The sequence below is a fragment of the Carcharodon carcharias genome, chromosome 37 (genome assembly GCF_017639515.1).
Source record: "Carcharodon carcharias isolate sCarCar2 chromosome 37, sCarCar2.pri, whole genome shotgun sequence".
NCBI classification, from domain to species: Eukaryota; Metazoa; Chordata; class Chondrichthyes; order Lamniformes; family Lamnidae; genus Carcharodon; species Carcharodon carcharias.
In genome coordinates this window covers 597,993-624,263 of record NC_054503.1, presented here as the reverse complement: position 1 = coordinate 624,263, position 26,271 = coordinate 597,993, and the positions used below count along the sequence as shown (strand labels likewise).

The 26,271-nt window shown below is 52.8% G+C and overlaps 1 protein-coding gene across 2 annotated transcripts in view; it reads left to right on the top strand.

Moving 5' to 3' along the window:
* Window positions 1–26,271, top strand: part of LOC121272973 (neurexin-2-like) — a 2,565,635-nt gene that overhangs the window by 2,110,491 nt on the left and 428,873 nt on the right. For both annotated transcript variants that reach the window (XM_041179880.1, XM_041179879.1), the window contains exon 25: window positions 18,673–18,762. In XM_041179880.1, coding sequence (XP_041035814.1) covers window positions 18,673–18,762 — 90 coding nt within the window. The remainder of the gene's footprint in view (window positions 1–18,672; window positions 18,763–26,271) is intronic.

The following is a 26,271-nucleotide window of genomic DNA, read 5'->3' as shown; positions in this document are numbered from 1 at the left end:
GTAAGAAACCCCCATCTGGAGAGGGGAGTGGTGAGCGGATCTTCAACAGCGGGGTGGTGGTGGTGGTGGTGGTGGTGGTGGTGGTGGGGGGGGCCTGTGGGGCCTGTGGAGGCCACAACTGTGAGGCCGGGGAAGTGGGGGGGAGGGAGGGGTGGTGAGAGGCCCACAGCGACAAGCGAGGACAGGAAAGGCTTGGGTGGCAGCGGGATTATCACCGAGCCTGTCATCCCCAGAGCCGGGGTCACGCTCTCGGGGTGGGTGGGGGGGGTGGTGGGTGAGCCAGAGTCACGAATCCCGCTGGTGAGATTTGAATTCAGTACGTGAGGAAAGAAAATAAACCTAGAATTAAAAGCCTTACGACGCCAATTGCTGTAAAAAAAAACACTCCATCTCCGGTTCACTCACGCCCCTTTAGGGAAGGAAGCCCACCGTCCTTACCCGGTCCGGGGCCTACACGTGACTCCAGACCCCCCCCCCCACCCCGCGGCGACGTTGGTTGACTGAACGGCCGCCTGAAACGGCCGAGCGAGCCGCTCGGGTCGAAGGGGCAGTCAGGGGCGGGTAACGAATGCTTGTTTTAGCAGTGGCGCCCGCGCGCCCTGAACATAGAAACGTGTAGGCCCACGCCGGGTGAGGTTGGCAGCTTTCCCTCCCCCTCAGAGGGCACACCGGCGAACTGGAGGCGTCTTTGAAAGAGCAGGCCTCCTGTTGCGGAAGGTTCGTTGAACGGGGTCGGGGGCGGGGTGGGGGTGGAGGAGGGGGCGTAATTCGCTCTCTCCCACGGCCGGCCTGGGGTTTGAACTCACGTGCCCGTAGGATGGTTAGGCCGGGCCGCCGGTCCCGCGACAGCCACCACAAGGTTACTCGGCACAGCACCCCCCCCCCCCCACCAAGTCCGCACCGTGTCGGGCTGAAAGGACGGCGTCCAGTCTTCCGGCGGGGGGGGCGGGGGGGCATGCCATAACCTCGCCACATCGCCAAGCGGGAGAGTCAAGGGAGGGACTTCTTCCGGGGGAGGGGGCGCGGGGCCTGAGGGCGCGGTGAGCCGTCCAAAGAGCCCACTGGCTTCGGCGGGACCAGACGATCCCGCCGGAGGGAGGGGGGGGCCGAAGAGTTGCGGCCTTAGCGCCTCAGGTGGCTTGACATCCGGGGCCTACCTCTTTGAGGCTGCGGCAAAATCTTTCTCGCCTCTGGTAGCTGGTCTCCATGACAACCAAATTCATGCCTAGGGCTGCGCGGTTACTGCCATAAAACATCCTAAGGTGCTTCCCCAGACCATTATTCGATGAAATTTGACACGCCAGGAGACAACAGGACAAGCAATCAAAGGCTCGGTCATAGGGGTCGATTTTAAGGAGTGTCTTAAAGAAGGAGAGAGAGAGAGAGAGAGGCTGAGTGGTTTACGGAGGGAATTCCGGAGTTTCGGCCCCCCATCCCAGGCAGCTCAAGGCACGGTCGCCGACGGTGCGTTGGAAACCAGGAGCGCGCAAGAGGTCGGGATGGGAGGGATTCTCGGAGGAGGGCGCAGAGATAGGGCAGCGGCGGAGGGCTTCGAGAAACACCGGAGTAGGGGGACTGCCTGTGGGTAAGAGGCATCCCAGGCGAGGACAAATCCCCCATCGCAACCACCCACCCCCCACCCCCCCACCCCCACCACCCTCACGCCACTTTGAGGGTGCACCACCTCCTGATCCTGACTGATCGCAGGCAATATGTTTTTCTTCTGACTCTTCGACAGAGGAAGAGGCCATAGAGGGAGTGCAATGGAGATTCACCAGACCAATCCCTAGGATGGGCGGGATTGTCTTATGAGGGGAGATTGAGGAGACTGGGCCTCTATTCCCTAGAGCCTCGAAGAATGAGAGGCGATCTCATTGAAGTGTACAAAACCCTTACAGGGCACGACGGGGGTAGATGTGGATTGGATGTTCCCCCACCCCCCCACCCCCCCAGCTGGTGGATCGAGGACCAGGGGGCACAGTCTCAGAATAAGGGGCCAGGCCACTTAAGGGTGAGACGAGGAGGAATTCCTTCACTCGGAGGGTTGGTGAATCTTTGGAATTCTCTGCCCCCCCACCCTCCCCCCCACCCCGCTCAGCCGTTGAGTATGTTCAAGACTGAGGTCGAATAGATCTCTCAGGTACCGATGACACGAAGGGATAGTGAGGGGAGAGGGCGTTGAGGTGAAAGGTCAAGCCATGATCTAGTTGAATGGCGGAGCAGGCTCGAGGGGGCCTAGAGGCCTAAGTCCTGCCCCCTGTGTTCCTTTGTTCTCCCCCCCCCAGTGATGTCATCAAGAGCACAAAGATAAAGTCTCCGGGGCAGGGTGGGGTGGTGGGGGTGGTGTGGGGTGAAAGGTGATTAAAAGAGATAATTTTACTACAAAGAGAAACCTAAAGGCTTAATAACGATTAAATAAAGGCTCAGAGAAGGCCGTGTGGATAAAGATGGAAAATAACTTTGAAGAACGGTACGTTGTCCTCTCGATTCAGGCTAAAAGTGCATTTAACCGGTTTAAAACAAACAGGAGAGGTGTCTGTGTCTTCACTTGACTTTGCCTTTGCAGCTGAAGGGAGAGTCTCTACAACAAACAGGTCAAATTCATCTCAAAACCTCGCATTTCAAAAGTCGTGTAATTCTCTGTTACCTTATTTAAAAATGCTACATAAATAACCTCTACTCTTTCTCTGCTGGCTTAAATTCTCTATAAAATCGAGGCTAAAATTCCTGTAAATGGGTAATATCATGTGTTAACCGTCTTAAACCCACAACCAAAGCCATTGTAATTCAGGAGTTTACAGTGTAAAACCTCAGCCCACTCTCTCTCACACACACACGCAAACAATGATCTAATCTAAGCACCCAGTATTAACCAGCTGGCCGTTGACTTAACATGACAGTGGGGGTCATCAGGTCAGCACTCTGGGGTCAAGTCTCGATCATGTCCTTTGTAAGGTCACCCCGTTGCAAAGGTCAGTAGGGCCCGAGAACCTGGCAGTGCGGGGGACAAGCACTGGATTGGCTAGCCTGGATTGGAAACTGATCAGTCAAGCGGACGCAGCCAAACCTCCCACTGCCTGATTGGCTGCTTGACGATCTATTGGTGTCTCATTGGTGCGGTAAAAGTGTGATATTTTCCCAAGGAAGGAAGAGATTCTTTGTTAAAGGGAGTGCTCGTCCGTCCCTTATATTTAACGGAGGGACTATCCACAAAGACACACTTTGTCCTGTGGGTCCCTTGCTTGTGACCACTCCTACTTGCAATTTTCCCTCATGAATCTTTTTAAGATGATGCCATAATTTATGGGGTCAACGCAGCATTAGATAACTCACGAGGAGCCTGATATTTATCTATTACCCTTCATTCTTTGAGATAGACCTTCGCACCCTGAGTGACCTTCAGTACGTAACATAGACCATAGATAGTGCTTTCCTCAGGAAGATAGGTCTACAGATTGTCCTTCCCTAAGATAGACTTACAGACAGTCCTTCCCTAAGTAAGATAGATCCTTAGATGGTCCTTCACTAAGTAAAACAGACCTTTAGACGTTGAGATAGACCCAGAAAACACCCTCAGATAGAGCACCCATTAAACACCCAGAGACAGAGCACCCAGCAAACACCCAGAGACAGAGCACCCATTAAACACCCAGAGACAGAGCACCCAGCAAACACCCAGAGACAGAGCACCCATTGAACACCCTCAGAGCACCCAGCAAACACCCAGAGACAGAGCACCCATTGAACACCCAGAGACAGAGCACCCAGCAAACACCCTCAGATACAGCATCCAGCAAACACCCAGAGAAAGAGCACCCATTAAACATCCAGAGACTGAGCATCCATTAAACACCCAGAGACAGGGCACCCAGCAAATACCCTCAGATAGAGCACCCAGCAAACACCCAGAGACAGAGCACCCATTAAACACCCAGAGACAGGGCACCCATTGAACACCCAGAGACAGAGCACCTAGCAAACACCCAGAGACAGAGCACCCATTAAACACCCAGAGACAGGGCACCCATTGAACACCCAGAGACAGAGCACCTAGCAAACACCCAGAGACAGGTCACCCAGCAAATACCCTCAGATAGAGCACCCAGCAAACACCCAGAGACAGGGCACCCAGCAAACACCCAGAGACAGAGCACCCAGCAAACACCCAGAGACAGGGCACCCATTAAACATCCAGAGACTGAGCATCCATTAAACACCCAGAGACAGAGCACCCAGCAAATACCCTCAGATAGAGCACCCAGCAAACACCCAGAGACAGAGCACCCATTAAACACCTAGAGACAGGGCACCCATTGAACACCCAGAGACAGAGCACCCAGCAAACACCCAGGGACAGAGCACCCATTAAACACCCTCAGATAGATCACCCAGCAAACACCCTCAGATACAGCATCCAGCAAACACCCAGACAGAGCACCCAGCAAACGCCCAGAGAAAGAGCAGCCATTAAACAACCAGAGACAGAGCACCCAGCAAACACCCAGAGTCAGAGCACCCAGCAAACACCCTCAGATAGAGCACCCAGCAAACACCCAGAGACAGAGCACCCAGCAAACACCTAGAGACAGAGCACCCATTGAACACCCAGAGACAGAGCACCCATTAAACACCCAGAGACAGAGCACCCAGCAAACACCCAGAGACAGAGCACCCATTAAACACCCTCAGATAGAGCACCCAGCAAACACCCAGAGACAGAGCACCCAGCAAACACCCAGAGACAGAGCACCCATTGAACACCCAGAGACAGAGCACCCATTAAACACCCAGAGACAGGGCACCCATTAAACATCCAGAGACTGAGCATCCATTAAACACCCAGAGACAGAGCACCCATTAAACACCCTCAGACAGAGCACCCATTAAACACCCTCAGATAGATCACCCAGCAAACACCCTCAGATAGAGCACCCAGCAAATATCCTCAGAGCACCCATTGAACACCCTCAGATAGAGCACCCAGCAAACACCCAGAGACAGAGCACCCATTAAACACCCAGAGACAGAGCACCCAGCAAACACCCAGAGACAGAGCACCCAGCAAACACCCTCAGATAGAGCACCCAGCAAACACCCAGAGACAGTGCACCCATTGAACACCCTCAGAGCACCCAGCAAACACCCAGAGACAGAGCACCCATTAAACACCCAGAGACAGAGCACCCAGCAAACATTTAGAGACAGAGCACCCATTGAACACCCAGAGACAGAGCACCCATTAAACACCCAGAGACAGAGCACCCAGCAAACACCCAGAGACAGAGCACCCATTAAACACCCTCAGATAGAGCACCCAGCAAACACCCAGAGACAGAGCACCCAGCAAACACCCAGAGACAGAGCACCCATTAAACACCCAGAGACAGAGCACCCAGCAAACACCCAGACACAGAACACCCATTAAACACCCAGAGACAGGGCACCCATTAAACATTCAGAGACTGAGCATCCATTAAACACCCAGAGACAGAGCACCCATTAAACACCCTCAGATAGATCACCCAGCAAACACCCTCAGATAGAGCACCCAGCAAATATCCTCAGAGCACCCATTGAACATCCTCAGATAGAGCACCCAGCAAACACCCAGAGACAGAGCACCCATTAAACACCCAGAGACAGAGCACCCAGCAAACACCCAGAGACAGAGCACCCAACAAACACCCTCAGATAGACCACCCAGCAAACACCCAGAGACAGAGCACCCAGCAAACACCCAGAGACAGAGCACCCATTAAACACCCTCAGATAGAGCACCCAGCAAACACCCAGAGACAGAGCACCCATTGAACACCCAGAGACAGAGCACCCATTAAACACCCAGAGACAGAGCACCCATTAAACACCCAGCAAACACCCAGAGACAGGGCACCCATTAAACACCCAGAGACAGAGCACCCATTAAACACCCAGAGACAGGGCACCCATTAAACATCCAGAGACTGAGCATCCATTAAACACCCAGAGACAGAGCACCCATTAAACACCCTCAGACAGAGCACCAGCAAACACCCTCAGATAGAGCACCCAGCAAATATCCTCAGATAGAGCACCCATTAAACACCCAGAGACAGAGCACCCAGCAAACATCTAGAGACAGAGCACCCATTGAACACCCAGAGACAGAGCACCCATTAAACACCCAGAGACAGAGCACCCAGCAAACACCCAGAGACAGAGCACCCATTAAACACCCTCAGATAGAGCACCCAGCAAACACCCAGAGACAGAGCACCCAGCAAACACCCAGAGACAGAGCACCCATTAAACACCCAGAGACAGAGCACCCAGCAAACACCCAGAGACAGAACACCCATTAAACACCCAGAGACAGGGCACCCATTAAACATTCAGAGACTGAGCATCCATTAAACACCCAGAGACAGAGCACCCATTAAACACCCTCAGATAGATCACCCAGCAAACACCCTCAGATAGAGCACCCAGCAAATATCCTCAGAGCACCCATTGAACATCCTCAGATAGAGCACCCAGCAAACACCCAGAGACAGAGCACCCATTAAACACCCAGAGACAGAGCACCCAGCAAACACCCAGAGACAGAGCACCCAACAAACACCCTCAGATAGACCACCCAGCAAACACCCAGAGACAGAGCACCCATTAAACACCCTCAGACAGAGCACCAGCAAACACCCTCAGATAGAGCACCCATTAAACACCCAGAGACAGAGCACCCAGCAAACATCTAGAGACAGAGCACCCATTGAACACCCAGAGACAGAGCACCCATTAAACACCCAGAGACAGAGCACCCAGCAAACACCCAGAGACAGAGCACCCATTAAACACCCTCAGATAGAGCACCCAGCAAACACCCAGAGACAGAGCACCCAGCAAACACCCAGAGACAGAGCACCCATTAAACACCCAGAGACAGAGCACCCAGCAAAGACCCAGAGACAGAACACCCATTAAACACCCAGAGACAGGCACCCATTAAACATTCAGAGACTGAGCATCCATTAAACACCCAGAGACAGAGCACCCATTAAACACCCTCAGATAGATCACCCAGCAAACACCCTCAGATAGAGCACCCAGCAAATATCCTCAGAGCATCCATTGAACATCCTCAGATAGAGCACCCAGCAAACACCCAGAGACAGAGCACCCATTAAACACCCAGAGACAGAGCACCCAGCAAACACCCAGAGACAGAGCACCCAACAAACACCCTCAGATAGACCACCCAGCAAACACCCAGAGACAGAGCACCCATTAAACACCCTCAGATAGAGCACCCAGCAAACACCCAGAGACAGAGCACCCATTGAACACCCAGAGACAGAGCACCCATTAAACACCCAGAGACAGAGCACCCATTAAACAACCAGCAAACACCCAGAGACAGGGCACCCATTAAACACCCAGAGACAGAGCACCCATTAAACACCCTCAGATAGAGCACCCAGCAAATACCCTCAGAGAGAGCACCCATTAAACACCCTCAGACAGAGCACCCATTAAACACCCTCAGATAGATCACCCAGCAAACACCCTCAGATAGAGCACCCAGCAAATATCCTCAGAGCACCCATTGAACACCCTCAGATAGAGCACCCAGCAAACACCCAGAGACAGAGCACCCATTAAACACCCAGAGACAGAGCACCCAGCAAACACCCAGAGACAGAGCACCCAGCAAACACCCTCAGATAGAGCACCCAGCAAACACCCAGAGACAGAGCACCCATTGAACACCCTCAGAGCACCCAGCAAACACCCAGAAACAGAGCACCCATTAAACACCAAGAGACAGAGCACCCAGCAAACATCTAGAGACAGAGCACCCATTGAACACCCAGAGACAGAGCACCCATTAAACACCCAGAGACAGAGCACCCAGCAAACACCCAGAGACAGAGCACCCATTAAATACCCTCAGATAGAGCACCCAGCAAACACCCAGAGACAGAGCACCCAGCAAACACCCAGAGACAGAGCACCCATTAAACACCCAGAGACAGAGCACCCAGCAAACACCCAGAGACAGGGCACCCATTAAACATTCAGAGACTGAGCATCCATTAAACACCCAGAGACAGAGCACCCATTAAACACCCTCAGATAGATCACCCAGCAAACACCCTCAGATAGAGCACCCAGCAAATATCCTCAGAGCACCCATTGAACATCCTCAGATAGAGCACCCAGCAAACACCCAGAGACAGAGCACCCATTAAACACCCAGAGACAGAGCACCCAGCAAACACCCAGAGACAGAGCACCCAACAAACACCCTCAGATAGACCACCCAGCAAACACCCAGAGACAGAGCACCCATTAAACACCCTCAGATAGAGCACCAAGCAAACACCCAGAGACAGAGCACCCATTGAACACCCAGAGACAGAGCACCCATTAAACACCCAGAGACAGAGCACCCATTAAACACCCAGCAAACACCCAGAGACAGGGCACCCATTAAACACCCAGAGACAGAGCACCCATTAAACACCCAGAGACAGGGCACCCATTAAACATCCAGAGACTGAGCATCCATTAAACACCCAGAGACAGAGCACCCATTAAACACCCAGAGACAGGGCACCCATTAAACATCCAGAGACAGAGCACCCATTAAACACCCAGAGACAGAGCACCCATTAAACACCCTCAGATAGATCACCCAGCAAACACCCTCAGATAGAGCACCCGGCAAATATCCTCAGATAGAGCACCCATTAAACACCCTCAGATAGAGCACCCATTAAACACCCAGAGACATAGCACCCAGCAAACACCCAGAGACAGAGCACCCATTAAACACCCAGAGACAGAGCACCCAGCAAACACCCAGAGACAGAGCACCCAGCAAACACCCTCAGATAGAGCACCCAGCAAACACCCAGAGACAGAGCACCCAGCAAACACCTAGAGACAGAGCACCCATTGAACACCCAGAGACAGAGCACCCATTAAACACCCAGAGACAGAGCACCCAGCAAACACCCAGAGACAGAGCACCCATTAAACACCCTCAGATAGAGCACCCAGCAAACACCCAGAGACAGAGCACCCAGCAAACACCCAGAGACAGAGCACCCATTGAACACCCAGAGACAGAGCACCCATTAAACACCCAGAGACAGGGCACCCATTAAACATCCAGAGACTGAGCATCCATTAAACACCCAGAGACAGAGCACCCATTAAACACCCTCAGATAGAGCACCCAGCAAATACCCTCAGATAGAGCACCCATTAAACACCCAGGGACAGAGCACCCATTAAACACCCTCAGACAGAGCACCCATTAAACACCCTCAGATAGATCACCCAGCAAACACCCTCAGATAGAGCACCCAGCAAATATCCTCAGAGCACCCATTGAACACCCTCAGATAGAGTACCCAGCAAACACCCAGAGACAGAGCACCCATTAAACACCCAGAGACAGAGCACCCAGCAAACACCCAGAGACAGAGCACCCAGCAAACACCCTCAGATAGAGCACCCAGCAAACACCCAGAGACAGAGCACCCAGCAAACACCCAGAGACAGAGCACCCATTAAACACCCAGAGACAGAGCACCCATTAAACACCCAGCAAACACCCAGAGACAGGGCACCCATTAAACACCCAGAGACAGGGCACCCATTAAACACCCAGAGACAGGGCACCCATTAAACATCCAGAGACTGAGCATCCATTAAACACCCAGAGACAGAGCACCCATTAAACACCCTCAGACAGAGCACCAGCAAACACCCTCAGATAGAGCACCCAACAAATATCCTCAGATAGAGCACCCATTAAACACCCAGAGACAGAGCACCCATTAAACACCCAGAGACAGAGCACCCAGCAAACATCTAGAGACAGAGCACCCATTGAACACCCAGAGACAGAGCACCCATTGAACACCCAGAGACAGAGCACCCATTAAACACCCAGAGACAGAGCACCCAGCAAACACCCAGAGACAGAGCACCCAACAAACACCCTCAGATAGACCACCCAGCAAACACCCAGAGACAGAGCACCCATTAAACACCCTCAGACAGAGCACCAGCAAACACCCTCAGATAGAGCACCCATTAAACACCCAGAGACAGAGCACCCAGCAAACATCTAGAGACAGAGCACCCATTGAACACCCAGAGACAGAGCACCCATTAAACACCCAGAGACAGAGCACCCAGCAAACACCCAGAGACAGAGCACCCATTAAACACCCTCAGATAGAGCACCCAGCAAACACCCAGAGACAGAGCACCCAGCAAACACCCAGAGACAGAGCACCCATTAAACACCCAGAGACAGAGCACCCAGCAAAGACCCAGAGACAGAACACCCATTAAACACCCAGAGACAGGGCACCCATTAAACATTCAGAGACTGAGCATCCATTAAACACCCAGAGACAGAGCACCCATTAAACACCCTCAGATAGATCACCCAGCAAACACCCTCAGATAGAGCACCCAGCAAATATCCTCAGAGCATCCATTGAACATCCTCAGATAGAGCACCCAGCAAACACCCAGAGACAGAGCACCCATTAAACACCCAGAGACAGAGCACCCAGCAAACACCCAGAGACAGAGCACCCAACAAACACCCTCAGATAGACCACCCAGCAAACACCCAGAGACAGAGCACCCATTAAACACCCTGAGATAGAGCACCCAGCAAACACCCAGAGACAGAGCACCCATTGAACACCCAGAGACAGAGCACCCATTAAACACCCAGAGACAGAGCACCCATTAAACAACCAGCAAACACCCAGAGACAGGGCACCCATTAAACACCCAGAGACAGAGCACCCATTAAACACCCTCAGATAGAGCACCCAGCAAATACCCTCAGAGAGAGCACCCATTAAACACCCTCAGACAGAGCACCCATTAAACACCCTCAGATAGATCACCCAGCAAACACCCTCAGATAGAGCACCCAGCAAATATCCTCAGAGCACCCATTGAACACCCTCAGATAGAGCACCCAGCAAACACCCAGAGACAGAGCACCCATTAAACACCCAGAGACAGAGCACCCAGCAAACACCCAGAGACAGAGCACCCAGCAAACACCCTCAGATAGAGCACCCAGCAAACACCCAGAGACAGAGCACCCATTGAACACCCTCAGAGCACCCAGCAAACACCCAGAAACAGAGCACCCATTAAACACCAAGAGACAGAGCACCCAGCAAACATCTAGAGACAGAGCACCCATTGAACACCCAGAGACAGAGCACCCATTAAACACCCAGAGACAGAGCACCCAGCAAACACCCAGAGACAGAGCACCCATTAAATACCCTCAGATAGAGCACCCAGCAAACACCCAGAGACAGAGCACCCAGCAAACACCCAGAGACAGAGCACCCATTAAACACCCAGAGACAGAGCACCCAGCAAACACCCAGAGACAGGGCACCCATTAAACATTCAGAGACTGAGCATCCATTAAACACCCAGAGACAGAGCACCCATTAAACACCCTCAGATAGATCACCCAGCAAACACCCTCAGATAGAGCACCCAGCAAATATCCTCAGAGCACCCATTGAACATCCTCAGATAGAGCACCCAGCAAACACCCAGAGACAGAGCACCCATTAAACACCCAGAGACAGAGCACCCAGCAAACACCCAGAGACAGAGCACCCAACAAACACCCTCAGATAGACCACCCAGCAAACACCCAGAGACAGAGCACCCATTAAACACCCTCAGATAGAGCACCAAGCAAACACCCAGAGACAGAGCACCCATTGAACACCCAGAGACAGAGCACCCATTAAACACCCAGAGACAGAGCACCCATTAAACACCCAGCAAACACCCAGAGACAGGGCACCCATTAAACACCCAGAGACAGAGCACCCATTAAACACCCAGAGACAGGGCACCCATTAAACATCCAGAGACTGAGCATCCATTAAACACCCAGAGACAGAGCACCCATTAAACACCCAGAGACAGGGCACCCATTAAACATCCAGAGACAGAGCACCCATTAAACACCCAGAGACAGAGCACCCATTAAACACCCTCAGATAGATCACCCAGCAAACACCCTCAGATAGAGCACCCGGCAAATATCCTCAGATAGAGCACCCATTAAACACCCTCAGATAGAGCACCCATTAAACACCCAGAGACATAGCACCCAGCAAACACCCAGAGACAGAGCACCCATTAAACACCCAGAGACAGAGCACCCAGCAAACACCCAGAGACAGAGCACCCAGCAAACACCCTCAGATAGAGCACCCAGCAAACACCCAGAGACAGAGCACCCAGCAAACACCTAGAGACAGAGCACCCATTGAACACCCAGAGACAGAGCACCCATTAAACACCCAGAGACAGAGCACCCAGCAAACACCCAGAGACAGAGCACCCATTAAACACCCTCAGATAGAGCACCCAGCAAACACCCAGAGACAGAGCACCCAGCAAACACCCAGAGACAGAGCACCCATTGAACACCCAGAGACAGAGCACCCATTAAACACCCAGAGACAGGGCACCCATTAAACATCCAGAGACTGAGCATCCATTAAACACCCAGAGACAGAGCACCCATTAAACACCCTCAGATAGAGCACCCAGCAAATACCCTCAGATAGAGCACCCATTAAACACCCAGGGACAGAGCACCCATTAAACACCCTCAGACAGAGCACCCATTAAACACCCTCAGATAGATCACCCAGCAAACACCCTCAGATAGAGCACCCAGCAAATATCCTCAGAGCACCCATTGAACACCCTCAGATAGAGTACCCAGCAAACACCCAGAGACAGAGCACCCATTAAACACCCAGAGACAGAGCACCCAGCAAACACCCAGAGACAGAGCACCCAGCAAACACCCTCAGATAGAGCACCCAGCAAACACCCAGAGACAGAGCACCCAGCAAACACCCAGAGACAGAGCACCCATTAAACACCCAGAGACAGAGCACCCATTAAACACCCAGCAAACACCCAGAGACAGGGCACCCATTAAACACCCAGAGACAGGGCACCCATTAAACACCCAGAGACAGGGCACCCATTAAACATCCAGAGACTGAGCATCCATTAAACACCCAGAGACAGAGCACCCATTAAACACCCTCAGACAGAGCACCAGCAAACACCCTCAGATAGAGCACCCAACAAATATCCTCAGATAGAGCACCCATTAAACACCCAGAGACAGAGCACCCATTAAACACCCAGAGACAGAGCACCCAGCAAACATCTAGAGACAGAGCACCCATTGAACACCCAGAGACAGAGCACCCATTAAACACCCAGAGACAGAGCACCCAGCAAACACCCAGAGACAGAGCACCCATTAAACACCCTCAGATAGAGCACCCAGCAAACACCCAGAGACAGAGCACCCAGCAAACACCCAGAGACAGAGCACCCATTAAACACCCAGAGACAGAGCACCCAGCAAAGACCCAGAGACAGAACACCCATTAAACACCCAGAGACAGGGCACCCATTAAACATTCAGAGACTGAGCATCCATTAAACACCCAGAGACAGAGCACCCATTAAACACCCTCAGATAGATCACCCAGCAAACACCCTCAGATAGAGCACCCAGCAAATATCCTCAGAGCACCCATTGAACATCCTCAGATAGAGCACCCAGCAAACACCCAGAGACAGAGCACCCATTAAACACCCAGAGACAGAGCACCCAGCAAACACCCAGAGACAGAGCACCCAACAAACACCCTCAGATAGACCACCCAGCAAACACCCAGAGACAGAGCACCCATTAAACACCCTCAGATAGAGCACCAAGCAAACACCCAGAGACAGAGCACCCATTGAACACCCAGAGACAGAGCACCCATTAAACACCCAGAGACAGAGCACCCATTAAACACCCAGCAAACACCCAGAGACAGGGCACCCATTAAACACCCAGAGACAGAGCACCCATTAAACACCCAGAGACAGGGCACCCATTAAACATCCAGAGACTGAGCATCCATTAAACACCCAGAGACAGAGCACCCATTAAACACCCTCAGACAGAGCACCAGCAAACACCCTCAGATAGAGCACCCAGCAAATATCCTCAGATAGAGCACCCATTAAACACCCAGAGACAGAGCACCCATTAAACACCCAGAGACAGGGCACCCATTAAACATCCAGAGACAGAGCACCCATTAAACACCCAGAGACAGAGCACCCATTAAACACCCTCAGATAGATCACCCAGCAAACACCCTCAGATAGAGCACCCGGCAAATATCCTCAGATAGAGCACCCATTAAACACCCTCAGATAGAGCACCCATTAAACACCCAGAGACATAGCACCCAGCAAACACCCAGAGACAGAGCACCCATTAAACACCCAGAGACAGAGCACCCAGCAAACACCCAGAGACAGAGCACCCAGCAAACTCCCTCAGATAGATCACCCAGCAAACACCCAGAGACAGAGCACCCAGCAAACACCTAGAGACAGAGCACCCATTGAACACCCAGAGACAGAGCACCCATTAAACACCCAGAGACAGAGCACCCAGCAAACACCCAGAGACAGAGCACCCATTAAACACCCTCAGATAGAGCACCCAGCAAACACCCAGAGACAGAGCACCCAGCAAACACCCAGAGACAGAGCACCCATTGAACACCCAGAGACAGAGCACCCATTAAACACCCAGAGACAGGGCACCCATTAAACATCCAGAGACTGAGCATCCATTAAACACCCAGAGACAGAGCACCCATTAAACACCCTCAGATAGAGCACCCAGCAAATACCCTCAGATAGAGCACCCATTAAACACCCAGGGACAGAGCACCCATTAAACACCCTCAGACAGAGCACCCATTAAACACCCTCAGATAGATCACCCAGCAAACACCCTCAGATAGAGCACCCAGCAAATATCCTCAGAACACCCATTGAACACCCTCAGATAGAGTACCCAGCAAACACCCAGAGACAGAGCACCCATTAAACACCCAGAGACAGAGCACCCAGCAAACACCCAGAGACAGAGCACCCAGCAAACACCCTCAGATAGAGCACCCAGCAAACACCCAGAGACAGAGCACCCAGCAAACACCCAGAGACAGAGCACCCATTAAACACCCTCAGATAGAGCACCCAGCAAACACCCAGAGACAGAGCACCCATTGAACACCCAGAGACAGAGCACCCATTAAACACCCAGAGACAGAGCACCCATTAAACACCCAGAGACAGAGCACCCATTAAACACCCAGAGACAGGGCACCCATTAAACACCCAGAGACAGAGCACCCATTAAACACCCAGAGACAGGGCACCCATTAAACATCCAGAGACTGAGCATCCATTAAACACCCAGAGACAGAGCACCCATTAAACACCCTCAGATAGAGCACCCAGCAAACACCCTCAGATAGAGCACCCAGCAAATATCCTCAGATAGAGCACCCATTAAACACCCTCAGATAGAGCACCCAGCAAACACCCAGAGACAGAGCACCCATTAAACACCCAGAGACAGAGCACCCAGCAAACACCCTCAGAAAGAGCACCCAGCAAACACCCAGAGACAGAGCACCCAGCAAACACCCAGAGACAGAGCACCCAGCAAACACCCTCAGATAGAGCACCCAGCAAACACCCAGAGACAGAGCACCCAGCAAACACCCAGAGACAGAGCACCCATTAAACACCCTCAGATAGAGCACCCATTAAACACCCAGAGACAGAGCACCCAGCAAACACCCAGAGACAGAGCACCCATTAAACTCCCAGAGACAGAGCACCCAGCAAACACCCAGAGACAGAGCACCCATTAAACACCCAGAGACAGAGCACCCATTAAACTCCCAGAGACAGGGCACCCATTAAACACCCAGAGACAGAGCACCCATCGAGCACCCTGAGGCAAAGCACCCATTAAACTCCCAGTGACAGGGCACCCATTAAACTCCCAGAGACAGGGCACCCATTAAACACCCAGAGACAGAGCACCCATTGAGCACCCATAGACAGATCACCCACCTATTATCCATTGCTGGCACCCCCCGACCCTTCCTCGTTGAGGTCACATGCATGTTTACTGACTTGTGGATGAGAAGCCCAGGAGTCAGTTTATATCCTAATGACAAGGAGGAAATGAACCTTGCTTGTCTTGTGGAAATCGATGGAACCCAATTATTCATCCACTCCACGATCATAAACCTGGAACACTCATTGCTGGTGGAACCCAGTTCTTTACAAGAGCTTTATATGGAACATTCATCACCGAAACAGGCCATTCAGCCCAACCAGTCCGTGCTAGCATTTACACGCCACACTGTTCCACCTACCTAGCTTCAGCCCTTTCTATCCCCTCTTCTCTCATGTCATCATTTCTTTTCCCATGCATCTAGCTCTTTGCCTGGCCCAGTCCCTGTGGTAGCGAGTCCCGCACTCTACCCGAGTGAAGAAACTTCTCTAGTCTTCCCAGTTGGATTTATCTTGTACTTGGGGCCTCCTCGTTTCAGATTCTCCCAGGAGTGAAACGTTCCTTCCACACCTACCCTGGCCACCTGACTCATCGGGGTACAGACCTCAATCTGGTCTCCTCCCTCCCTCTCAAGGAAAAGTCCCGACCTGTTACACCGTTCCCCCGATCGCTGTTAGCTTCTGGGGGTGTTTCTCACTTAGCCGGTTCCGTTAGCTCCTCCCGTCTGTGACCCCTGTCTGGTTATGCGTTCCCTCAACGCCAGCGTCTGGTTTTCGCCCCGAGCGTTTTAACGGTTCAGAGAGCGTGGAAGCTTTCCTCACAGCTCTGCGTGGCCCACGCCACCCTGAGGCTGGGCGGTGGGGACAGAACCATGGGGGGGCGGAATCGCAGGCCCAGGCAGCGGGCGGGTGTCCAACAAGGCAGGCTTGCCACCCCCCCCACCCCCCATCCCGTCTTTTTCTAAGGGGCAATTAGTGACGGGCAACAAACGCTAGGCCTTTAGCCGGCGAAGCCCACACCCAGTGAACAGGTAATAAAAAGAGGACAGCGAGGTAGCTCACCGGTGTCTCGCTGCCCCAACCCAACCCCGTCCAAAAAAAGGAGCCCTCCAACCAACTGCAGAGGAGAATCCCAGTTCCCACACCCCCCACGCGGAACAGGCCGAGGCCCCCGACACATGGTGACACCGTTACTGCGTGAAGGCCAGGGTGAGCAACGGCATCCAAAACCCCACTGCCTCATCTCGATTTTGTCTGTCTCAGTCATCTCACCCCTCCCTCCCTCTCCCTCCCCCTCCCTCTCTCGATCTCCCTCGCTCTCTCTCCCTCTCTCTCTCTCCTTCTCTCCCTCTCTCTATCTCCTTCTCTCCCTCTCTCTATCTCCTTCTCTCCCTCTCTCTATCTCCTTCTCTCCCTCTCTCTCTCCTTCTCTCCCTCTCTCTATCTCCTTCTCTCCCTCTCTCTATCTCCTTCTCTCCCTCTCTCTCCTTCTCTCCCTCTCTCTATCTCCTTCTCTCCCTCTCCCTATCTCCTTCTCTCCCTCTCTCTCTCCTTCTCTCCCTCTCTCTATCTCCTTCTCTCCCTCTCTCCCCTTCTCTCCCTCTCTCTCTCCTTCTCTCCCTCTCTCTCTCTCCCTCCCTCTCTCCCTTTCTCTCTCTCTCCCCTCTCTCTCCTTCTTTCTCTCCTTCTCTCCCTCTCTTCCTCTCTCTCTCTCCCTCCCTCCCTCTCTCCCTCTCTCTCTCTCCCCCTTTCTCCCTCTCTGCCTCCCTCTCTGCCTCCCTCTCTCCCTCTCTCCCTCTCTCTCTCCCCTCCACACTCCCTCTCTCTCCTTCTCTCCCTCTCTCTCTCTCTCCCTCCCTCTCTCCCTCTCTCTCTCTCCCTCCCTCTCTCCCTCCCTCTCTCCCTCTCTCTCCCTCCCCCTTTCTCCCTCTCTCTCTCTCCCTCTCTGCCTCCCTCTCTCTCTCTCTCCCTCTCCCTCCCTCTCTCTCCCCTCCACACTCCCTCTCTCTCTCTCTCCCTCTCTCTCTCTCCCTCTCTCCCTCTCCCTCTCTCCCACTCTCCTTCTCCCTCTCTCTCCCTCTCCCTGTCTCCCTCTCTCTCCCTCCCTCTCTCTCTCTCCCCTCCACACTCCCTCTCTCTCCCTTTCTCTCTCCTTCTCCCTCTCTCTCCCTCCCTCTCTCTCTCTCCCTCTCTCTCTCTCTCCCTCCCCCTCTCTCCCCCTCTCTCTCTCCCCCTCTCTCTCTCCCCCTCTCTCTCTCCTTCTCCCTCTCTCTCTCCTTCTCCCTCTCTCTCCCTCCCTCTCTCCTTCTCTCCCTCTCTCTCTCCCTCTCTCTCCCCCTCCACACTCCCTCTCTCCCTCTCTCTCTCCCCCTCCACACTCCCTCTCTCCCTCTCCCCCTCCGCACTCCCTCTCTCCCTCTCTCTCTCCCCCTCCGCACTCCCTCTCTCCCTCTCTCTCTCTCCCCCTCCACACTCCCTCTCTCCCTCTCCCCCTCCGCACTCCCTCTCACTCTCTCTCTTCCCTCCTCAGCAACACCACGGGACATAAGCTCTAGGGAGAGAAATTTCAGCCAAGTCAACGGCCTGGTGGCTAATCACTTACCTTTGACCTTTCACATACCCAGAGCTTTAAGTGTTAACTGTTGACCTTTGACCTTGCAGATTTTAACTGCTGAAATGTCTCTTTAAACCTTTAAGGCAACTTTGATAATGAGCGGCTGGCGATTGCTAGACAGCGAATTCCATATCGACTCGGTCGGGTAGTAGATGAGTGGCTACTTGACAAAGGTAAAAAGCAATTAATTAAAAACTTTTAACATTTAAAAAAAAAAGACACACACCGGCAAAAACAAAGGAAAAAGAAACCTTAACTTTAACATAACCCAACAATAATTCTATTTTAATTCTTTTAAATGCTAAAACGTGTGAGTAAAATTAAACGAGCCAGATAAAACCTGTTTTAACTGTAACCAAGTTTAGAGTGTTTTGGCGAGACTGCTTATGTTGCTGTTGTTAATGCTGCTGTCTTGTTGGAAGATATAATATATTATATATATATATATATATATATTGCTGTTTCCTGGGCAACGGGGCCTAACCGTTTTGTGGCCTGGTGGAAGCCTCTTTGCCCTTTGACCTTTGAAGAGCTTGATGAGTTGGGCCGCGCGCAGAAGCCGTCACTGTCTCCAGAACCGCGTCGAGGGGGGGGGCTGCCCGTGCGTTAGCGGCACCTGCTCTCCCCCGCTGCGAACCCACACCCCCCCACCCCCTCCCAAAAAACCTTGCTCCCCCTCCACCCCCACCTCCTTAGCCACGGCCACACGTTGGCGTGAGCTGGTCGAAGGTCGAGGGTCGTGAAAGTGTTGGGGGCGGGGGGGGGGGGGGGGGGGGGGTCGGGGTGGGAGAGAAGTGGGTGGCACTGGACGGGCCCCCTGGCTATTCAGCACCACCCCCCCCCCCCCCCCACCCAACCCCCGTCCGCCAGGGTCCTCCAGGGGGGTGGCCGCTTGGGTGCCGTACCTCGCTTGCCAAGGGGCGCCCCCTTGCCTGACGACAACCCCCCCACCCCTACCCCCCCCCCCACCCCCCACAGAACCCTTCTCGGGGTGGGGGGGGGTGCGCGGGGGGAATGGCGAATTTCCTCAGGCAGCTTCGGCTTACGTTGGCGCCTCCCTCCTGTTCCTCGGGGTGGACCCGGTGAGGGGGGAGGTCAGGTACGCCCCGGGGTTGGCCGATCTAACTGGATTCTGGTTTCATGACTGAACGCAGGAGCCCACCCGGGCTGGAGGGTTGGGAGGGGGTCGGTGGGTGGGGGGGGGGGGGGCGGTGTGGGGGTGGTTGGGAGGGATTGGTGGTCGGAGGAGGGAAAACCAGCCAGAGTTCCTGCGGGTGATCACTGCCCTACCATTGAGTTTGGATTCGATCAGATGCCCTCACTGGTTGGGGAGATGCCCTCCAGGCAGAGGAGGCTTCGGGGCGAAGTAAGTTTCCGATGTTCCGGCTGGGTGGCATCTCCCAACCCAACCCTACGCCAATCGCTTCACAGGATTGGATCAGGCGGCGTGGAAAGCCACGGGCATGGGTGGCAAGAGTGGGCGGCGAGTGATGTTCCAGCTCATTGAAATGCGGGCGGGACCCCCTTTAACCCTGAATCAGCCGAGGTGGCACAGGCGGGCATCGCAGTCCGACGTCAAACCCCTCCTGCCTGTGCCTGACCGGAGAAAATCTCTGATATATGCTGCCTTCGGCCCTGGGCATTGGCCCGAGTATCAAGTGCCTGCGGTTCCCTGGCTCAGTGCGCCACAGTCTCGTCTCTCCCAGATCTGAGCACCACTCCAGGGATCTGAACACAAAATCAAGGCTGACACTTCCAATGGCAGGAGTGAGGGAGCGCTGCCTGGTCAGAGGGTCAGTACTGAGGGAGTGCTGCCCGGTCAGAGGGTCAGTACTGAGGGAGTGCTGCACTGTCAGAGAGTCAGTACTGAGGGAGGGCTGCACTGTCGGAGGGTCAGTACTGAGGGAGTGCTGCCCAGTCAGAGGGTCAGTACTGAGGGAGTGCTGCCCTGTCGGAGGGTCAGTACTGAGGGAGTGCTGCACTGTCAGAGGGTCAGTACTGAGGGAGTGCTGCACTGTCAGAGGGTCAGTACTGAGGGAGCGCTGCCCTGTCAGAGGGTCAGTACTGAGGGAGTGCTGCACTGTCAGAGGATCAGTACTGAGGGAGTGCTGCCCTGTCAGAGGGTCAGTACTGAGGGAGTGCTGCACTGTCAGAGGGTCAGTACTGAGGGAGTGCTGTGCCGTCGGAAGATCAGTACTGAGGGAGCGCTGCACTGTCGGAGGATCAGTACTGAGGGAGTGCTGCACTGTCAGAGGGTCAGTACTGAGGGAGTGCTGCACTGTCAGAGGGTCAGTACTGAGGGAGTGCTGCACTGTCAGAGGGTCAGTACTGAGGGAGTGCTGCACTGTCAGAGGGTCAGTACTGAGGGAGTGCTGCACTGTCAGAGGGTCAGTACTGAGGGAGTGCTGCACTGTCAGAGGGTCAGTACTGAGGGAGTGCTGCACTGTCAGAGGGTCAGTACTGAGGGAGTGCTGTGCTGTCGGAGGGTCAGTACTGAGGGAGTGCTGCACTGTTGGAGTGTTAGTACTGAGGGAGTGCTGCACTGTCAGAGGGTCAGTACTGAGGGAGTGCTGCACTGTCAGAGGGTCAGTACTGAGGGAGTGCTGTGCTGTCGGAGGGTCAGTACTGAGGGAGTGCTGCACTGTTGGAGTGTTAGTACTGAGGGAGTGCTGTACTGTCAGAGGGACAGTACTGAGGGAGGGCCACACTGTTAGAGGGTTAATGCTGAGGGAGTGCTGCACTGTCGGAGGGTCAGTACTGAGGGTGTGCTGCACTGCTGGAGGGTCAGTATTGAGGGTGTGCTGCACTGTCGGAGGGTCAGTACTGAGGGAGTGCTGCGCTGTTTAATCAAGGTTTCATCTGCCTTGTCAAGGCTAAGCAGGCAGGAGCAGGGTGGAGTTCTCCCCCATGACCTGGGTCCAGCTTTTGTCCCTTCGTTAAAATCGCTAAAGCCAGATGATCCGGGTCATTATTGCATTGCTGTTGTGGGATCTTGCTGTGCGCAAGTTTCCTGCTGCATTTCCTTCACCACAGCAGCGACTACACTTCAAAAACCGCCTCCTTGGCTGTGAAGCCTCTTGAGAAACCTTGTGGTTGTAAAAGGCGCAATATATCTCAGCCTTTTTTAGCACTGGTGGGTTTTCGACACAGTGAGAAGCTCCCCCAGGTTGGCCTGAGCAGCGTGATAGGCCTTTCTGTTTCAGGAGCACGTTGATAAAGATCTCCCAAAGGCCCATTTGATCGGTTCACTGTGTAGAGAGAGGGGGGGTGGGGATGGTGGTGGGGGGATGGTGGTGGGGGGATGGAAAATGGTCATTCAGTTAAAATGGTTCCATGTTTGATTGTCCGACTGGGTTGAGTTCTCCAGTTTGGGAATGGTTCGCCGAGATGGGAAAGGTTAGCCAGTTTTCCCAGGGACTGCAGCCTGGCTCTGGATCAAACAGGCCCTTGAGTAGCGGATGTGGTGGGTCAGCAGGGACACAGGCTAGGAAGGGCCTACACCACACGGGCTACAGTGGTTCAAGAAGGCAGCTCACCACCACCTTCTCAAGTGCGATTAGGAATAGGCCACAAATGTTGGCCTAGTCAGCGACACCCGCACCCCGTGAATGAATTTTAAAATACCACAGCTCCCCGCTCTCTTGCACTGAGCCTGCCGAAGTCAGTTTGCCTCGGGGAGACAGAAAATGGCACGGCGCAGCAGAATGACATTCAGCCCATCACATCCTTGCCACCCAGTAAGAAGCTAACCCGCCTAATCCCACCCTCTTCGCTCTTGTTCCATTCAGGCCGTCATGCGTCAGGAACTGCTCCCTCCCGCCGTTCCCACTTTCTGGGGTTGGGGAACCACCTCCTAGCATCTGATGGGCTCAGGATTGTCGGACGAGGAGGGATTAGGCTGGCTAGGCCCTGTATCCGCTGGAGTTTCGGAGAATGAGAGGGGATCTCATTGAAACGTATAAAATTCTGACAGGGCTGGACAGACTGGATGCAGAGATGAGGTTTCCTCTGGCTGGGGAGGGGGGCTAGAACAAGGGGGTCACAATCTCAGGTTACAGGGTAGTCCATTTAGGACTGAGAATTGGAGAAACATCTTCACTCAGAGGGTGGTGAACCTGTGGAATTCTCTACCACAGAGGGCTGTGGAGGCCAAGTCACTGAATATACTTAAGAAGGAAATAGATAGATTTCTAAATTCTAAAGGCATCAGGGTGTGTGGGGAGAGAGCGGGAGTACGGAGTCAAGATAGAGGGTCAGCCGTGATCATATTAAATGGCGGAGCAGGCTCGAAGGGCCGAGCGGCCTACTCCTGCTCCTATTTTTCTATGTTTCTATGGCCGTCTTCCTCAGTTTGAGGGAGATTCTCATTGGGGACATATTGGCGGCCCTTACGAATGACTGGGTTGCATTTCTAAAGGGATAGAATTGAAAAGAAAGGCAGTTGCACCAATCCTGTACCGAACCTTGGTTGGACCACACTCTGTGCAGCTGTGGGTCATCATATTACTAAAAGGATACAGAGGCGCTGGAGAGGGTGCAGGGAAGATTTATAAGGAAGATCCCAGAAGCACATGGATATAAACATCAGGAAAGGATTGACAGGGCTGGGTCCCTTCTCTCTTGAGAAATCAAGGCTGAGGGGCGACCTCATCGAGGCTTTTAACAATTACCAAAGGTTTCGATAGAGTGGACGCAGAGAGAGTGTTTCCTCTTGTGGGGAATAGCAGAAGGGGAGGGCCGTCAACAGCTAGAGTATTGCATGCAGTTCTGCACCCCTCATTATAGGAAGGATATGATTAAACTAGAGAGAGTGCAGAGGAGATTCACCAGGATGTTGCCTGGGCTGGAGAGTTTTAGTTATGAGGAGAGATTGGATAGACTGGGGTTACTTTCCCTGGAGCAGAGGAGATTGAGGGGGGACATGATTGAGGTGTATAAAATTATGAGGGGCATAGATAGGGTAGACAGGAAGGAACTTTTCCCCTTGGTGGAGGGATCAATAACCAGGGGGGCATAGATTTAAGGTAAGGGGCAGGAGGTTTAGAGGGGATGTGAGGAAGAATTCTTTCACCCAGAGGGTGGTGGGAATCTGGAACTCACTGCCTGAAAGGGTGGTGGAGGCAGAAACCCTCATAACATTTAAGAAGTATTTGGATGTGCACTTGCAATGCCATGGCATACAAGGCAATGGGCCTAGTGCTGGAAAATGGGATTAAAGTAGTTAGGCACTTGTTTGACCAGCACAGACTTGATGGGCTGAAGGGCCTTTTTCTGTGCTGTAGACCTCGATGACTCATGTTGCTATGATTCACAATATGCGACAGTCATTAATAAATCCAATCGGGAATTCAGGAGAAACTCCTTCACCCAGAGAGTGGGGAGAATGTGGGACTCGCTCCCACAGGGAGTAGTTGGGGTGAACTGTATCGATACATTTAAGGGGGCAGCTGGTTAAGCACACGAGGGAAAGAGGAATGGTTCTAATGATAGATTTAGATAGGGAAAGATGGGAGGAGGCTCAAGTGGGGCATTAACACCAGCATGGCCTGGTTGGGCTGAATGGCCTCATTTTGTGCTGTATATCTGACGTAATTCCCTGTAATTATCAGTGTAGTGGTCTGGATTGCAGATTCAGGGTGGAGGTTATGGGATATCTCAATGATTTATACCCAACTACCTTCCCTTGATAAAATACTGCGGATGCTGGAAATCTGAAACAAAAACAGAAAATGCAGGAAAACCTCAGCAGGTCTGACAGCATCTGTGGAGAGAGATACAGAGTTAATGTTTCGAGTCCGTATGACCCTTCCTCAGAACTACAGAGAGGTAGAAATGTGACGAGTTTGATGCTGTTTAAGGGGGCGAGTGGAGCAGGTGGAGCTGGATAGAAGGCCAGCAATAGGAAAGATTGACAAAGATGTCATGGATGAAAAGATAAAGGGAGTGTTAATGGTAATGGTAAGGGCTAAAGGAGGTGTTAATGGCGGCAAAGGTAAGAAAGCAGAATGTGATAATAGCAGAATAAGGGTCAGCACTCTATGAAAGAACAACGTGGACCAAGTAACAGACGACCCTTGTGGGGTTGGAGTGGGGAGAAGAAGCAGTGGTGGGGAAAAAGGATAGAAAATGGGATAAATGGCGATTTTAAAAGGGATAAAACCACGAATAAATGAATAAAAATGAAAATAAATAAAAATTAAAATGAAAATAAATAAAAATTAAAATGAAGTTTGAAAAAAGGGCTTAAAAATGGGATCAAGATGGAGGAGAGAGCTCATGGTCTGAAGTTATTGAACTCAATATTCAGTCCGGAAGGCTGTAAAGTGCCTAGTGGGAAGATGAGGTGCTGTTCCTCCAGTTTGCGTTGAGCTTCACTGGAACAATGCAGCAGGCCAAGGATGGACATGTGGGCATGAGAGCAGGGTGGAGTGTTGAAATGGCAAGCGACAGGAAGGTCTGGGTTATGCTTGCGGACAGGCCGAAGGTGTTCCGCAAAGCGGTCACCCAGTCTGTGTTTGGTCTCTCCAATGTAGAGGAAACCGCATTGGGAGCAGCGAATGCAGTAGACCAAATTGAAGGAAGTGCAAGTGAAGCCCTGCTTAGCCTGAAAGGAATGTTTGGGCCCTTGGACGGTGAGGAGAGGGGAAGTAAAGGGGCAGGTGTTGCACCTTCTGCGGTTGCATGGGAAGGTGCAGTGGGAGGGGGTTGAGGTGTAGGGGGTGATGGAGGAGTGGACCAGGGTGTCCCAGAGGGAACGATCCCTGCGGAAGATGTGTTTGGTGGTGGGATCATGCTGGAGTTGGCGGAAATGGCGGAGGATGATCCTTTGAATGCGGAGGCTGGTGAGGTGATAAGTGAGGACAAGGGGGACCCTATCATGTTTCTGGGAGGGAGGAGAAGGTGTGAGGGCGGATGCATGGGAGATGGGCCAGACACGATTGAGGGCCCTGTCAACCACCGTGGGTGGAAAACCTCGGTTAAGGAAGAAGGAAGACATGTCAGAGGAACTGTTTTGGAAAGTGGCATCATCAGAACAGATGCGACGGAGGCGAAGGAACTGAGAGAATGGGATGGAGTCCTTACATGTGGGATTCGGTAGGTTTGTAATGGATATTGGTAGACAGTCTATCACCAGAAATCAAGACAGAGAGGTCAAGGAAGGGAAGGGAAGTGTCGGAGATGGACCATGTGAAAGTGAGAGAGGAGTGGAAATTGGAAACAAAATTAATAAATTTTTCCAGGTCCATGAAGCGGCACCGAAACAGTCATCGATGTACAGGAGAAAGAGTTGTGGAAGGGGGCCGGAGTAGGATGGAACAAGGAACATTCCACATACCCCATAAAGAGACAGGCATAGCTGGAACCCATGCAGGTACCCAGAGCCACACCTTCCCTTGAATTGGGACTCTTTCATTGTTATCCTACAAACTTGGCACCCTAGTATCTAACCCTTGAGTTCCAATGCAGGTCAGCATGTGATATTACAGTGACTGCTAGTACCTTCCCTTTCTGTTCATGGGTGGTGGGTTAATAAGACATCTGACGCTATCCGCTGCCTTCAGATGTTCCCACTCTTGCGGGAGAGGCCAGACCAAGGGGCCATTAATAAAAGGTGGTCACTAACAAATCTAACAATACAAGACGGTCACTAATAAATCCAATCGGGAATTCAGGAGAAACTT